The sequence below is a fragment of the Pelodiscus sinensis genome, chromosome 1, assembly GCF_052426305.1.
Source record: "Pelodiscus sinensis isolate ZL-2025 chromosome 1, ASM5242630v1, whole genome shotgun sequence".
Classification (NCBI taxonomy): domain Eukaryota; kingdom Metazoa; phylum Chordata; order Testudines; family Trionychidae; genus Pelodiscus; species Pelodiscus sinensis.
This window is the reverse complement of record NC_143052.1, coordinates 234771755-234788523: the sequence shown is the minus strand read 5'-3', so window position 1 is coordinate 234788523 and position 16769 is coordinate 234771755. Positions and strand designations below refer to the sequence as shown.

Here is a 16769-nt window from a genome sequence, read left to right as displayed (position 1 = left end):
AGTAAAATGTTTTTCTACTGTCACGTCCCAGGTTTTAGATGCTTTCCTAGAAAAAAACAATCCCTTATAAAATTAAAGCAAGTCTTAGGTCCAAAACAGAGTAATAAAAAGCCTAAGAATGAATAGCTGGTTTTTGACATATTATAGCCAATTGTATTTTAAGTTATATGTAAAGAACTAACATTGTAAAGGCAAGCACCAAAAAATGTAGGAAATGTGAACTAAAGTTTCTGGTGCAACTTTGTGTTTTTTATGAAAGTTGAAATTCTGAGAGAGAAGATGTCACCAGAAAATAGTGACAGGCTGATAACCATGTCTGATCTATTCCTATTCAAGCCCTGCTTGTCTGCATCCTAAGATAAGAGCACAAGACCTGCTGAATAATACAGACAGTGAAGTACCAGAGTTAGGGTGTGTCTAGACTACTGAGTTTTGTCGACAAAAGTGGACTTTTGTCGACAAAACTATACCTGCGTCTACACTACCGCTGAGTTCTGTCGACATAACGTCGACAGAACTCAGCAGTTTTGTCGACGCTGGTAAACCTCATTTTACGAGGCATAACACCTTCTGTCGACAGAGTTCTGTCGACGGAAGGTGTTATTGCCTGTAGGGTTGCGTCTAGACTACAGGGTTTTGTCGACAAAGCAGCTTGCTTTGTCGACAGAACTGAATGTGTCTAGACGCTCTATGTCGACAGAAGTTTTGTTGACAGTATCTGTTGACAAAACTTCCGTTGACAAAACCCTGTAGTCTAGACGTACCCTCAGTGAGGGAGAAGAGACTATACAACTCGTCATCTGCTCCTTACACCCAGCCCATCTTCTCACAGTGGCTAAAGCAGATTAAAACAAGGAGCTGTTAGTGTAACTACAAGGAGGAAAGGCAGCTGTGGGGGATTCCTGTTCTCATGACACAACGAGGAAAAGGAGATCTATAACTTTGCTTTTAGCAATGAAAAGAGATTGGCATTGATAAGAACTGGTCAAACATTTTCCAATGGAATGCTTTCCTTGAAAATTTTTTAAAGTTAAGTTGAAATTGAAACTTTCCATGGAATGTTCTGTGTTGGTTTTGATTTATATTTAGTGTCAATCTTTTTAAATGTAGCATTTGAGAAAGTGATTGTTTAACTTTATCAGAATGAAACATTTCAGTGTTTTGTCTTGACAAAAGGACTCTTTCTTTTGAAATCTGTTTTATATTTTAAATTATGCTATAACATTTTTAAAAGTAGAAAATGAAACAAAACATTTTAGTTTTAACAAAACAAAATGTTTAAGAATGTTGTTTTGCAGGAAATTTTGAAGTTTTGGGGGGTTTTGTTCTCGTGGGGGTTTCTCATTTGGAAAGAAAACAAATTTCAAAATGTAGGAATTTCCCATAAATCAGAAATTCGGAGTTTTATTCAGCTTTTGCTGAGGCTCTTACCACAAATCTTTCCTTCCTGTAGATCAAAGGGGTGGATGCAATTGCTGCTCCTGCCATTACATTTTCTCTTTCTGAGCCGGAGCACTAACTCTATGCCATGGAGTATGCTCAGTGCAGTTGTCACATTCGGGAGTTTTTTGGGCAGTTCAACATGCTCCATATAAATGGAATGTTCTGACACCTAAGCAGCAAACCTCTAACAAAATCCTACTAAGCAAGGGCAAATGGAATTTTTTAGCTTTACAACTCTGCCAAATCTAGATACATTTTCATGAAATAGTAAAATCCACTTCTCTGACCCCATGATTATCATCCACATGCTGATTTTCAATGTACTGGTCCTTTTAAGATGTAAAGCTCTTCAAATAAATGGTTGCATGGGCAGAAATTTAGCACTGGCAAAACTCCTTGATTTTCCCTAGTCTTCTTATCAAAAATTGTGTAAGTGTTTTTGCTGAAATTTTCCTGATACACCATCTAACAAAAAAGCAACAGCACTGAGACAGATCAAACATGCAATATTGCAACCCACACAATAGAAATTCTGCAAACCTGTAAAGAAGTGAAAACAGGGCTTATAATGGAAAGTACTTAATTAGTGGCATAACTAGTAGCCCCTACCTTAAATCAAAATGCAGAAATAGTTTTTTTACATGAGATGAGCAATGTCGAGTGTAGGCATGAATGCAACACCTCAAGAAGAAGGACAGCAAGAAGAGGGAAACACTTGTTATGAAACATATTAATGAGTCTGAAGTTTCATTCAGTAGTGGGAATTGATGCCTTTTATTTCATTAACAACCTGGTCCACAATTCTTCTGTACACTTTATTTATATAGCCCATATATTGATTTCAATGGGAGTTAGACATTTAACTGTCTTTAAGGTCTGTCCATAAGCAGTTTTTTTAAAGCACCAGTTGTTCTAATATTATAGTACTTTCAATCAAGATATCTTTTATTCTTTTTTTTTTAATCTGGAAGTTTTCTGCATTGAAATGATCCACTGTCTTGAAGATTATGGAAACCAGCTTTTGATAGATAAGCAAAACAGAGTTTATGCCCATGCATTTTTTTCAGAAGAAATTTTCAGTCCAAGTTGTAAGCACTCATCACCAGTTACCAAATGGAACTTTAACTTGCTCTGCATGTATGAATTCCAGCAACAGAATCTTACCCATTGCTTGGTAGTGTAACCTGCACCTATGATTTCATCCAATTACAGTGCTTATGAAGGGTGGCAGTTTGAGCAGAGAGAAAGTGATGTACCAGAAGAGTGTCAGAATAGAGTATAGAATCCTTGCAGTCAAGAACCCACTTTAGAAAGGACCCCAAATGTACCATCAGCTGACACCAAGCTGGCTGCAGATACCAAGCTGGCCCAGCTTTTAATGCCAGTATGGCAAGAAGGACCCAGACGGAGTGGACAGAGGTCAAGGATATAAATTAGGTATTCCTCAACTTTTAAAATACTTTAATAAGTCTTAATTCACACTGAAAGCAAAATGCAGTAAGTTTTGGTGAGTTAGTAGAAGTACTTAATGCAACACAAATAATGATATAAAAAGCTTTTGCCATAATAATCTCTTACGGTGAGGCTATGTCTGTTCTACAGTTGGAGCTAGGGGATGTAATTCCCACCTCATATAGAAATACTTGCACTAGCACTTATCTTACTAGTGCTCCATCTACCTCTTCTGCCCCCCCCTCCTCCATGAATACATACTTGGGGTGGGTCAGCCATGCTGCCACTCACTGCTGCCCATGCTACAATGGCTATGCTGCTATTTTTGGGATGCTGGCTTGATGGGAACAAGTGTGAGCATGTCGGCGTTAGCTGAGTAACACCCCCCCAGCTCCAAGTGTAGATGTAGCCTAAATTTAAACTAGATTGCTATGGGAGATGGGTCTACCTTTTTTTCAATGTAAGGCTTTAAGAGGAGGAGAAAAGTCTCATAAAGAGGACATTCTTTCAATAGAAGTTCCTTTTAATATCACTTTGTGAAAGCTGTTGGTAAGAAAAAAATAAGGGACATTATAAAATAAAATATATACAGATGTAGCTTTCTTGCAATTACAGTACATCCCATGTCCCAAGAATTTGGTGCAGTCTTTATTCAGCTTCGTTTCTTACAGTGCTCTGTGCTTTGCATGGCAATTAGCTCCTTGTGTTATCAATGATGTGATGCTCCTGGCTATTTCTGCAGAAATAAGTGCTGTTATCCTCGGCTGCAGATCCTCACATTTTCCTGCCAGACTCTGGGTGTGCATGTTCGTACAAATGTTTGGTGTTGTGTAGGGCTGCTCTGACTGAGAAATGAAGGTAATGAGAAAAGCATCAGAGAACTGAAGGAATCATGCCCACTGCCTTTGATAAAAGTGAACTAGAGTTGCCAGCATTTCCCTGGGAGTTCATTGGAGGTTCAGGGAGGCAAGTCTGTTGTGATAGATTTAAAAAAAATAGTGACAGACAAATGAGTTCATCCAAGTTAGTATAAATAATACATTAGTAACAGTTCAGCAATTCAGCACGAAGTAACACCCACAAACCTGACAACCCCACTCCCCAAAACCCAGAGTAATTGAAATGTACATTGTGCCCATCTTTTGCTTTATGTACATTTTCAAAGAGGGAGAAATGATTACATTGTTCAAAATTATAGGCTCTTTTTATATATTTATGTAGGTACAGGGACATGTAGGCATTTATAACAAGAAGTTCTGTGGCACCTTAAAGACTAACAGATTTATTGGAGCATAAGCTTTCCTGGGCAAAGACGCACTTCATCAGATGCATTTATGTAGGTGTTTATGTAGGCACTTACATAATAGTAGAAGCTGAACACAGTTTAAAATGGGCAGATTCATCCATTTAAATAGGTGAAAGATTGGAGAGGTGTATAGCATTTACTGATCATCTGAGGAAGTGGGTTTTGCCTATGAAAGCTCATGATTCTAAATATATATATTGTAAGTCTATAAGGTGCTCCAGGACTACTCGTTGTTCCTTTAAACTTATAGACTAATGTGGCTACCCCTCTGAGTATTTACTGCATGTAAGTAATAGATTAAAAAAACAATAACATTGTAGTAAGGCAAAGTTACAATAAAATGTTAACTTACTACATTGTACTTGACTTATTCAGGACCAGATTAATATTCAAAGAATCTGTTTAAAAATTTTGGCCTTCTTGCTGGGGAGCCCTCCTCCTCTGCGTTCATGAAAAAGGGTGACCATATTTCTGAGTATCTATTGCCTTTTTTGCCCTTTTCTTCTGTATGTATTGGTATGAATGTTTTTCCATTACAGGACAATTCATATTTTATTATGCCATAATTCCATATTTGGGGGGTTACATTTATGCAGCAGTGTGCAATATGAACTCTAAATATAATAAAAAGTCATTGAACATTGAGTAAGCAGATCAGAGGATCTTTAAAAAGCTGGTATTCTGTTATAAGATTAATCTCTTTAATAATTTCCTCCCCAAGCCATTTAATTCATACACATTAATAAGACAACCACCATATGTACATGTTCCTCCTTCCTGCAAGCCCTCCAACAAATCACCTATTGATGCAAACTGCAGGTGGAATTTACCACCATGTAAATCTTTTATTAAAATATTTTTGCAAAGTTAAATTCATCATTTTGAATTCAGAGACTTGTGGATTTCTGTGGCATTTTGGAAAGTGAAAAAAATATTATGTAGTGTAATCTTCTAGATACACATGTATTGGTGTGGTATTATGGTGCTAAAAGGGCAAGATCATGGAATGAGACTGTTATAAAGAGAAAAGGGGACACCAATTTTTTTCCAAATAACGTTTCCTTATTTTCCTCTGTTTGCCTGGACCTTGTGTTTCTCTTTCATTATCACACATTAGAAGACTATCAGGTCACTTGGATCAAGATATAATTGTGAGCAGTAAAGTGTTTTTATTTTCTGCCTTGAAGTGTAATGGGCCAAGGAACAATATTTTGGCTTAATTCCATGGTGGTAGAAAGGACGAATCTGTTACAAGTGAATATTTTCAAATGTACTTTATTATACTCGGAGGAGAAAGATTTAATATTAAAACACAAAAATAGATATTTCTGAATTGAGTTATGAGCAAATTTAATCTATTTACCTTTGGTATTTTGATCTTAACAGTAGAGCAACACCGGGGGCGGGGGGGGGGGGGGGCTGGAAATCACGTTAAGAAAGAAGATGACATCTTCTGCCTTCTTATATAAAACCAGCGCAAATATGAATTGTAGACTTTTGGTGGGGGCATCTGACTTGCTGCTCTGCAAACAAGGCCCGTGGCGTGCCAGGAGGGCTTTGTGTGCTCAACTGTTCATGATGTTGATGTCATGAAGCATAGAATGGCTTTTTATTTTTAAAGGGCGGGGGGGATCTAGGGAGAGGAGAAAAACAAATCAGCTAATGTGGGAGGGAGGAAGAAAGTCCACAGTATTTTGTGATTTTTCATGTGTGTGTTTTTTTCTTGTTAGTTCCCTTTATTAGCAGCATCAAGTACAGGCAGTCCCCGGGTTACGTACAAGATAGGGACTGTAGGTTTGTTCTTAAGTTGAATTTGTATGTAAGTCGGAACTGGTACATATTGTAGGGGAAACTCTAGCCAAACATTTCTCCAGAGCTCAGTTTTATTCTCCCACACCTCACGTCCCTCAGTCCTTTATTCTCAAGCTTAGGTGTCTGCTGAGAAAAGCCGCTCCGCATCTCCCTGGTCTGCTGGGGGGGAGGGGGACGCTAGCTTCGCGTCTCCCTGGTCTACTGGGGGGAAGCAGCTAGTGTGGGGTTGCCTCACCTCATATGTAAGTAGGGATCCGATGTAAGTTGGATCCATGTAACCCGGGGACTACCTATATTTCTGTTTTATTGTTACTCCACCAGTAACAACAAAAGCAGCATATTACATTCTTTGAGTAATCTGTTGCAATGATGAGTTCAGAATGGGTCTGTTTTCAATTGCTTGTAGTACCTTTTAACCAGTGATTTGTCAACAATGAGTAATTCTAGAAAGACGCTTTATGTTGCACCTAGTTCTTTTTCTGTTGAAATCGGTGGCATAACTCCTATTGGCTTTTAAGATGACAAACTATATTACAGCAAAAGGGTTAAGGACAATTCATTTGTTTAATAACCAAGGTCCATATTCAGCAGCATTTTCCAGGAGTCTTGACAATAAAAGATTCATGAGTTCCCATAACCTGGCATGAAATAACAGCCACAAAAATTTATGAAACATAAATTATTCTCTGCTTGTATATGACTGTCTTAATTCTGATATTGTTACCCCCTCACGCTTCCAAAGGATATGAATTCAAACCCTCCCTCCACTCTGCCAGGAAGTGTGCTACTTTGGTTATTATATTATGGGTCTGCTCTCAGAATGGTCTTCCAAAAGAACTCTGCTATTAACATACAGAAGTAGGACAAACAAATTTGTCTGCCAATGCCATGTCTTCAAACCTGCCATTTGTTATTTCTTACTTAAAAAATATTTTCCTCTTTGTTTACAGGATAGCGGGACAGGAGATAACAGCTGTATTGAAGAAATTTTGCGGGTAGGAACTCTTTAATTACTCTGTTCTTATGCCATTAAATTTACCCTAGAAAGAAAGAGAAAGTGTAAGTAATAGAATTCCTCCTCTGGTACTTGTGTACTTTTTTAGATGTGACTTTTCTAGAAAACAAGTAAAACATATAAAAACAATGCTTTGCACTTGCTACTGCTGACCAGACATTTCCCTGGAAGCAGACAAGGGAACTAAATTAAACACTAAAATGTGTAAGCATGTTTCAGGTTTACAAACCAAGTTGTGTGTGTGTTACCATTAATCATGATTGTTCAGAAACTTAATTGGGGGAGGGCAATTCTCCCGTTTGGATATGATTAAAATCCATTGTGTGGTTATATTATTAATGACATTGTTATGTCAACATCTGCAAAGTTATTTGCAGAATACCAAATGTCCCCAATTCTGCTCATGTGCGGGACTTGGCAACCATTCTCTGGGGGATGCCTTTCTAAACAAATGGGCAGCCCCCCTAGATTATGCCTTTCCCCCCATACCTCTCATCCCAAGAGTCCTACGCAAAATCCTGAGAGACAAAGCCCTAGTCATCCTGATTGCCCCGTCATGGTCTTGCCAAACCTGGTACCCATACCTTTACAAGCTAGCGATCCAGCCTCCCCAGCCTCTACCATACCGGATAGACCTATTATCTCAGGACAATGGCAGGATACTACATCCCCAACTCCATACCCTGAATCTTCAGGCGTGGCTTCTTTCTGGTTCTCAGAGATAGAAGACCGCTGCTCGCAGAAAGTAAAAGACATCCTCCTCCATAGCAGGAGGCAATCCACGCGAAAAACCTACCAGCAGAAATGGGTACGTTTTTCTCACTGGTGTCAACGAGCCAAAGTGGAACCCTGTGTTTCTCCACTGAATACCATCCTAGATTACATTATGGACCTTAAAACATCGGGACTGTCAATTTTTTCTCTAAGAGTACACCTCTCTGCAATAGCAGCATTTCATACCTCGGTGGATGGCTTCTCCATTTTTAACCATCCTATCACAAAGAGGTTCCTCAAGGGACTCCAAAATGTGTATCCACCATATAAAGCCCCACCCCCTTTGTGGGACTTAAATCTTGTTTTGGACTACCTGACCAGACCTCCCTTTGAACCATTGGCAACAATACCACTTCCCTTCCTTTTTATGAAAGTCTGCTTCCTCTTAGCCATCACCTCTGTCAGAAGGGTGAGTGAACTTGCAGCACTAATGTTGGAACCCCCTTACACAGTTTTCACAAAGGATAGGGTCATACTTAGACCACACCCGACGTTCCTGCCTAAGGTCTGTACGGAATTCCACCTCAACGAACCGATCATATTACCTACCTTCTTCCCGAAACCACACTCTTCACAGAGAGATGTCACCCTGCATACTCTGGACATCCGGAGGGCTCTGGCCTTCTTCCTAGAAAGAACAAAACCATTTCGTAAATCTGAAAGACTTTTTATTTCCATCCCTGAACGATCAAAAGGGGCACCAATATCATCACAACAAATCTCAAAATGGATCTCGACATGTATAATCAAGTGCCACTCTCTAGGCAATAGACCGCTACAGCGCCCACCACTAGCGCATTCCACCCAAGCCACGGCTACCTCTACAGACTTTCTTGGCACTGTCCCCTTAAGAGACATTTACCGGGCAGCAACATGGTCTTCAGACCATACTTTTGCTAAACACTACGCTATCCTTCCACAACTCAAGAGTGATTCATCAGTTGCCACAGCAGTACTCTCTATCATTGCTAAACTATGACTCCGGCTCCCTCCAGCCTTACATTGAATACTGCTTTGTAGTCACCTACAGTGGAGCACCTATGGGGACACTACTCGAAGAAGAAAAGGGAGTTACTCACCTCGTGCAGTAACAAGTGTTCTTCGAGATGTGTGTCCCCGTGGGTGCTCCACGACCCTCCCTACCTCCCCTCTGCTCAGAGTCAAAATTCTCGGGCGGAGACGAGGAACTGAAAGGGAGGGAGTTGAGCCGCGCTCCTCAGGAGGTGGGAAGGGCTTGAGATGCCTCCTGGGCATGCGTGGCTCAACAGGGGAAACTGCTATACAAAGCTCCGATCTGCAGCTCAGGGCAACCCCTCACTTACAGTGGAGCACCCACGGGGACACACATCTTGAAGAACACTCGTTACTGCATGAGGTGAGTAACTCCCTTATCGTCATCAACTCAGACCTACATAAGGCAGGCCAGTCTTCTTTGAGAAACACTGCTCTAGAGATAATATAAGGACTCCTGGAAAGTTTATAAAGCCTGCAAGGGATATCTAAGATCTACAGGAATCCTAGCCCTGATCCTACTTCATCCACCAATTTACATCTGCTGCATCAAATTATAATGACAGTGTCTGGCATCATAAAGTTTTCACCTACAGGGAGGCTATACAAATATTTGAAAGAAGCTAGGGAAACTTCAAGTCAAAAACACCATTTAATTACAGTTATAATGATAGACCAACACAGAAAAGCCTTACTAGAACAAATGTTTGCCAATTTGTACATTCTAAGTGAAAGGCAGCATTTTAAAACCACAAAAAGCAAAGAAAATCATAGTTAAGGTTCTGTACATATCCTTAACTCTGTCCCTCCCTAGCTACCTCAGTGTTTCTGCAGCCATCCTCCACACTTTCTCAGAATAAACTATGGGCTGTCCATGTGAGAGTCATGATCAATGTTCCCTCTAATCTTTCCCATTTTTGTGAAAATTGTATCCATCCGTGGAATACATTTTTAGGTGCTCCAAAGCATGTGAGAATGCACACCATCAGTAGAAATAGAAACCTAGCTGTGGGCATTCTGCTAATCAGCCGGGCAGCATATGAATCTCTTCTGAGAGGCCACACAAGCGCACATCTTACAGGGAACACTGATCATGTAATCCCTTTGGTTTATTTTGATTATCTTTTATTAGTCTGTGTTCTGTGCATTTTGTAATGAATGTTGGGATTTGGGGTAAAAGTGTATTTTGCTATACAATCTGCTTAAAATTGGAGTAATAGTAGTGAATCATCCTACATCTCCATTAATTCAACTGTTGTAGCCCACCCCTGATATACCTGGAGCTGGAATTTGCTGTGGAATTGAAAAATGTATGAGATGAATTTGGTCTGGTTGTTAATATAGTCTTTATGGGTGACTTCCTGGATTTTTTTTTAGTATTTTTGTTGAAAGGAAATAAATTTCTGAAATCTGAATTCTGACTGGGCTAAAAGTAAAACTTAGGTTGACCTAGCTACATTGCTGAGGTTTGTGAAAAGTGTCCCGTGTGATGTAGTGAGGCCACCCAAATTGCCACTGTCGATGTAGCTAAGTCAGCAGGGTTCATCCATTTCACTGTTGAGCAGGAGCATATAAAGCATATGTGGGGGTGTGAGGCGGTAGGGATTGCTTGGCAGGGTATGGAGGTAGGTAGATAGAAGAGGGCTGATGGGCAGCAGAGGGCACTAGGAATAAGGAAGTCTTTGGTTAAGAGGGGTAGGTGAAAACAGTATGTGGATGGGTCCCATGAGAAGAGAAACATTGTTTAGAGGAACACAGAGAGCATGGGGGAGGAGGGGTACAAGCTGTGTAGAAAGGGCATGGGATACATAGAGAAGGGAGGACCAAAAGCAGGGAATTCTAAAGGCCCGGCGACCTGACCACATCATCTTTCCAGCAGCCCAGAGCTGGATTATGAAAGGGGCTTTAATGGCTGCAGCCTAGGACTCCGAGCTAAGCAAGGGACTCCCTTAGCCCAGAGTCTTGGGATGCAGCCACTAAAGCCCCTGTGTGCCTCTGGCCAGCTCTGCCTGCTGGAGGGTGGCAGAGGAGGTGGCATTGCATGCTGCTGTTCCCACTCCTACCCTGGGCTGGAGCAGTGCATGTTGCTGAGAACTCAGAGAAGCTCTCTGCCCTAGCACATGCCTGCAGGCTTCTCCCCCCCCCCCCACTCTTCCTCCCAGACCCCGCATCCCCAGCCTATTCCAGCACCCTACCTCCTCCTCAGACCCCACATTCCCATCCTCAACCTGCTCCTGCACCCTCCCTGCCACCCAGACCTCTCACCTTCACCCCCTGCCTGCTCCTAAACCATCCCCCTACTCCTGCACAGAACCCTATCTCCTGCCCAGGCCCCATACCTCCGTCCCCCTCTTCCTGAACATTGAACCTCTCTCATTTTTTGCCCTATCCTGGAACCGTGGGGCACCCACAAAATCTACTAGCCTCAGGCCTCCTGGAGAATTAACCCAGCCCTGTAGCAGCTCTGTCTCTTTTATACCAATGGGACTCCAAATCAGATATCTCCACAAGTATGGGTGTGAAGTAGGCATGCAGATATATGTGGCCTGGGGGCCTCCATTTAGAAAACCTTGGCACTTAATAGCTGAGACACTGAAAATAATTTAAGCCCCATTTCCTTTGCAGTATGAAACTAATCCAAGTATGCAAGCCAATATGATTCCCTGATTAAACAAAATACATAAATAATAAAAAACCTGTTAAAATGTATATTTTGTGTTCTCTTTTCTTCATTTTCATTTTTGATCTCTTAGGTCATTAGCAAGTTTACTAATTCTCCAGCTGAAATCATTGAGTCAGGCATGAAGTATTCAGGCTTTCTTAAATGTGAGCAGTTGTATGCATCAGTGAGATCAGCTGTGCACCATCAGTTGATTGAATTAAAAACAAAAGTAAAAGGTAAATTAGGAACTGTCTCCAGAGGAAAAAACCTGTAAAAAAGGCGAGATGTTACCAAACACGCTGTCATTCTGAGTGATTGTTTTAGGCAATGGAGGATGTGTCGATACTTAGAAGAGAGAAAAATATCAATTTCGTAAGAGGTTGGATGTCAGTTCAACGAACTGTAGACTACTGCTTTATAAACGTTAGTGACTGTAAGATTCCACTGGCTTCAATTAAGCTCCTGATCTTGTTGGGCATTTGAAGATTTACAGCATACAAATATGGTAATCAGCAGTATATTTTCAAATACTGGTCTTGCTTTGTAAACCATAGGGAATGTTCAGATAGCGTGAGAGCCTCTTCACTGGTGCTGACCAAGCATATTGGATCGGTTGGATCAATAGATACCTTGGAGTACCGGAGTACATTATTGCAGTCTCACTGCTGAAAAGAAATGATGGGAGGTGGTTTGGGAGGAGGGTAAAGCTACAAATATGAAAATGCTCTTCCTGTTCCAGTAAATAAAAAAACTCCATCTGACTTCAGTAAGATCAGGATTGCCCGGTAGGGAGCTGCAGGATCTAGACAAAGGGAGGCAACTTTGGAAAGGGGGAGTTAGAGGAGGAAAATCAGGAAAAGTTACAATATGAAAATTTTACTTGCCAAGTATTTATTTCTTATCCACTGCTCTCCAAGTAATAGAAACCTGACTCACATGAAATACAGTGAAACAACCCCAACATTTTTAAAAAATGCATCAGATGCATAAAATATTCATTTTAATAATAACTCAAAGAATTGTTTAAGATGTTTCATGACAATATTTTATTAATAATACGGTGTATTTTAATTCAATTAAAGCACATATGTTATTCCTAATGAACACTGATTTTGCTATTTTTTCATGTCTGTTCTTTTTATCTGTCCCTCTCAAATAAACAGAAGCACACCAAAAATTATTATAACAGTAGACAACTATTTTCATCTTTATTTTTTATCCTGATGGTCTACACTGGGTGTGGACCTTTCCTTCAATACATCTTTTTAAGGAACCATGCCAATTAATATCAGAAGGAATCATATGGCTAACTTCCCACACATTGCTTTGATAGTTTGCACCTTGGCCATTTGATAAACTTCTAAAAATGATGAAAAGGCCCTAAACCAATAAAGCTGCAGTCTGAAAATTACATGTGAGCTGTATAATTCTAGCCTATTAATAATGCGATCCTTACTGCTCTGTCATCCAATTTCCTTGCACAGAAGGCTAAATGATGCACAAGCTTCTGGTACCAGTTTTCAAATATTATGGTCCAGCAAGATGACTGTTGAAAATTGAACCAGTAGCATCATCACATTAATGCATATTAATATGGTTCGTTTTTTAAATAATTGTAGTGTTCAAACTAATATCTGCTCCATATATATTTATTTTAACTGGGCATTTGTACCACATTCACCACTGTTATATCTGAGCTCCTCTATGGTTCACTTGTGATAATTGATAGGGGTCATGATTTGTCCTTTGGATCCCACAGACACATATACAAATGTAGGAGACTACACAATAGATTCCCATCAAACAAATCACACTTAACTCACCTTTTCTACCACATGACACGTTTCTGTTAATATTATTGTTTCAGAAGATCTTGCATTTTTTACAGTACATGTCAATGTGCAATATTTTGTATGGTATTTTAATCCTCGGGCTTAATATGTCTCTGTGCTATTGCAAAATTCATTTAACAAAGACGACAAGGAGTCCTGTATCTGACGAAGTGGGTCTTTGCCCACGAAAGCTTATGCTCCTACACTTCAGTTAGTCTATAAGGTGCCACAGGACTACTCGTCACTTTTGGAGATTCAGACTAACACCTATTTAACAAAGAGAAATTCGAAATGTATTCTGTGAAATGGGAGAGAAGGTCTAAAAGCCCTTATGGGATTTTTTAAGTAACATTAGATTTTATTCTTAAATGTTTCAATACTGCGATACTTAGGCACTTTCTGTTGCATTGTCCATTAATGCAGTCTGGCATTAACATTTGCTCTGGAGATACAGTATGTGTCATGACCAGGATATGGCCAGTCAGACCATGAGTTAGGAGTGAGGCCGAGTCAGACACTGGGAGGTCAGAGTCCAGGATAGGTCCAAGAGCTAAGCGAGAGTCACAGATCAGGAAGCAGGTAGGTCAGAAGCCAGAATTCAGGGTCTCTCATGAGCATGGTCTGGAACAGAAGCAGGCAGTCTATGTTGTTGCTCAGACAGTTCCTATTCATGGCTTCCTGGTTTACATACAAATAATGGCCAATCAGGGAGTTGTCTGAGGCTGCCCCACCTGTCCTGCTAGGCAGTACTTCCTGTTGAAGCCAGACTCACAGGGTCCTACTCTAAGCCTCTTGTGGTGATGTAGTGGCATCAAAGGCCTAGAACTCCCACAGTCTTGGTCCTAGCCCTGCAAGTTCTTGCAATCTGTTTAAAACTTAATGGAGGTTGTGCAACATTAGAAAGCAAATGTCACACAATGAGGTGTAGATGGTGTGACGTAATAATCAAAGGGCAGAGCTGGAGTCATTGTCAGGAGACAAGCCACTGGCCAGAATGAGGAGATCAGAAGTAAGGCAGGAATGCTGGTCAGCATGCAGCCCTGGGGCAACTGAAAGCATGGTACGCCTTGAGCAGCTACTGTGCTGCTGTTCCTGTTAGACTTAAATTGGGATCTGTTGGCCCTTCTGTCAAAATTGTTAGAAAAGAACAGGTTACTCAGAGGTGGATGGGGTAGAAGGGAACCTTTATTGCAGATACTTGTTCTGTCTCAGACCTGCTCTCCCCAGCCTTGGGATATGACAGAGCAACAAATTAACCGCAGGTACACCTTTTAATCTTAGTTAGTATGTAAATACACTTGTCAATTACATCACTCTTTAAACCCTCATGTAGTAATGTGAGCCATAACCGCATGATGAATATAATTATACCTGCCCCTGTTTACAGCTTTTTATTTGATATAAGCAGTTCTCACATCACAAAACTCCTTATATCAGCAACTTACAAGGAGGAAAGGATATGTGATCCTGAATGTATACTTCAGAGCGAATAGGAACAAATAAGGGGTAAGGAAGATAGCATGGTTAACACATAGACCATTCATTAAAAGTTACATCCTGGGTATAGCTGTAGCTTATCTATCCTAAGCAGGCAGTAAAGGAGGAATCAAAGTAAGTCTATAATTCCATAGAAGCAATGTCTGCCTGAGCCACACCCCATAACCATGGTTGCAACTACCAAAACCCCTTATTTAACCCCTATGCTCCCCCACACAGTATAATCATTTAGTGCAAGTTCATTGGGTCCCACCAAGCTCGTTGAGTAGTTAAATGTCTGTGCCTGGAGCCAGCTATCAAGATAAGTAAGTTTCTGATATCAAGATATGTATGTTTTAGCTAAGAGCTTTAGACAGTTATTGGGCTGGACAGATGATTGCAATTAGAAGTGCAGTGAGCTGTCATGAATTTTGGGTTCTCAAACTAGTGGAAATTCAGAGCGTTTCTGAGTCGGCCAGTTCAATCGCGGAGTCTAGAGATTAGTTACTAGTGAAGGTTTTGTAACAACCTCCTAAAAACGACTTGCAAGGTAACTTTGTCTCTCAGGGTATCAGGTGGAGTTCGGGGTTCTTTGTGGGGCACAAATACCTGATATGTGAGGAACTGGCAGAAAAAAAGAAGCAAGCCAGCAAGGAGGAGCTAGTGAACCCTCTCTAATGTCTACCTGATTGTTTAAATTGCTATGGTGGGGTAATTGTGAATGCCCTAGTCCTGACAGACAAAATAAATGAGAACCAAGAATGAGAGTTTAGGTGCCTCTGATACAAAAAATAAAATACTAATTTCTCCCTGTCTTTAGAATATATTACAAACCTAGGCAAGATGCACACATCATTTCCTTTCTGGGAGGAGAAAAGTGATTTTGGGTTATTAATCAGGCCGGTGTGAAGGGTAGTCTTCCAACTTGCCCCCAAGTTACCCCAGCTTCCCTCCTCCATGCTCCAAGCTGCTGGAGCCTCCCTCCCTGGGGAAAGGCAGGAGAAACACACTGCCTGAGCCTCCCTCCTCATGTCCTGGCTGGACAAGGGTTTAGGTTTAGTTTTAGCTTACAGTGAAAACTCCCAGGCCTTGCCTCACCAATCTCACCCCGCCTCCCCCAGTATTTTCATGGGTGGAGGCAATCTATGACATAGAAAATATCCACGTGGCATGTATCTTTCTAAGACTGAAGATGTCCAATAGGAACTTTCATGATTCAGAGTGGGCACCATCCTTCCCTATGTATGTTTACACTGCCGAGAACAATAGGATGCAGTGTTTCTGGATCTAGGTGCGCTACTGCACCCCTGGGCTTGAAGTAGTGATAATAAACCAAATACATAGTTTCCTTCATCAGCAATCCTTCTATCAAATAGTTTCCAACACCCCTGATGGGACCCTAATCCTCACCAAGACCTCTAGACATTACCACAGCAGTGGTGGTGGTGGTAATAAGAATACTTCTTGATGGGTTTCGAGGATGTGTTTTTGTCACCAGACTCAGTTTATTTTTTTTAATATACCTGATTTACATGAATATTGACTACAGATGAAGTAAACTAAAAAGAAAAGGACTGACAGGCCAACTTCAACTAAAAAAATGTAGTATCGTGTAGGAATTTGTAAGGCCGTCTCTTTATCTTTGGGAAGGGGACGCTGAGCAGCATAGCTGCCATAACTTGGTGGGATAACAAAATGGGCTTCTTGCAGGAAAAAGTTCATACCAGCTGTATCAGTTTTCCACAGACTTTATTCATGAATATTATTGAATTATTTACTCATTGATACTGAGCAAATATCAAACAAATTCAAGACATTATTAATTTTCATAGCATGCTATGAGTGCATATGTGATGGTTCATTATGTGCCCAAGAATTCATCTCAGACCAGAGTAAGCAAGAAAGTATCGGATTAAAAAAAAACCCATAATCCCCAGTCCAACCTTCATTGACTTCAACCATGGATGTTGAATTAATTGAGTCCTA

The 16769-nt window shown here is 40.7% G+C and overlaps 1 protein-coding gene across 3 annotated transcripts in view; it reads left to right on the top strand.

The window, feature by feature from the left end:
* Nucleotides 1-16769, top strand: part of AFF3 (ALF transcription elongation factor 3) — a 456198-nt gene that overhangs the window by 191424 nt on the left and 248005 nt on the right. For all 3 annotated transcript variants that reach the window (XM_075916914.2, XM_075916923.2, XM_075916908.2), the window contains exon 4: nucleotides 6964-7008. In XM_075916914.2, the coding sequence (XP_075773029.2) occupies nucleotides 6964-7008 (45 nt within the window). The remainder of the gene's footprint in view (nucleotides 1-6963; nucleotides 7009-16769) is intronic.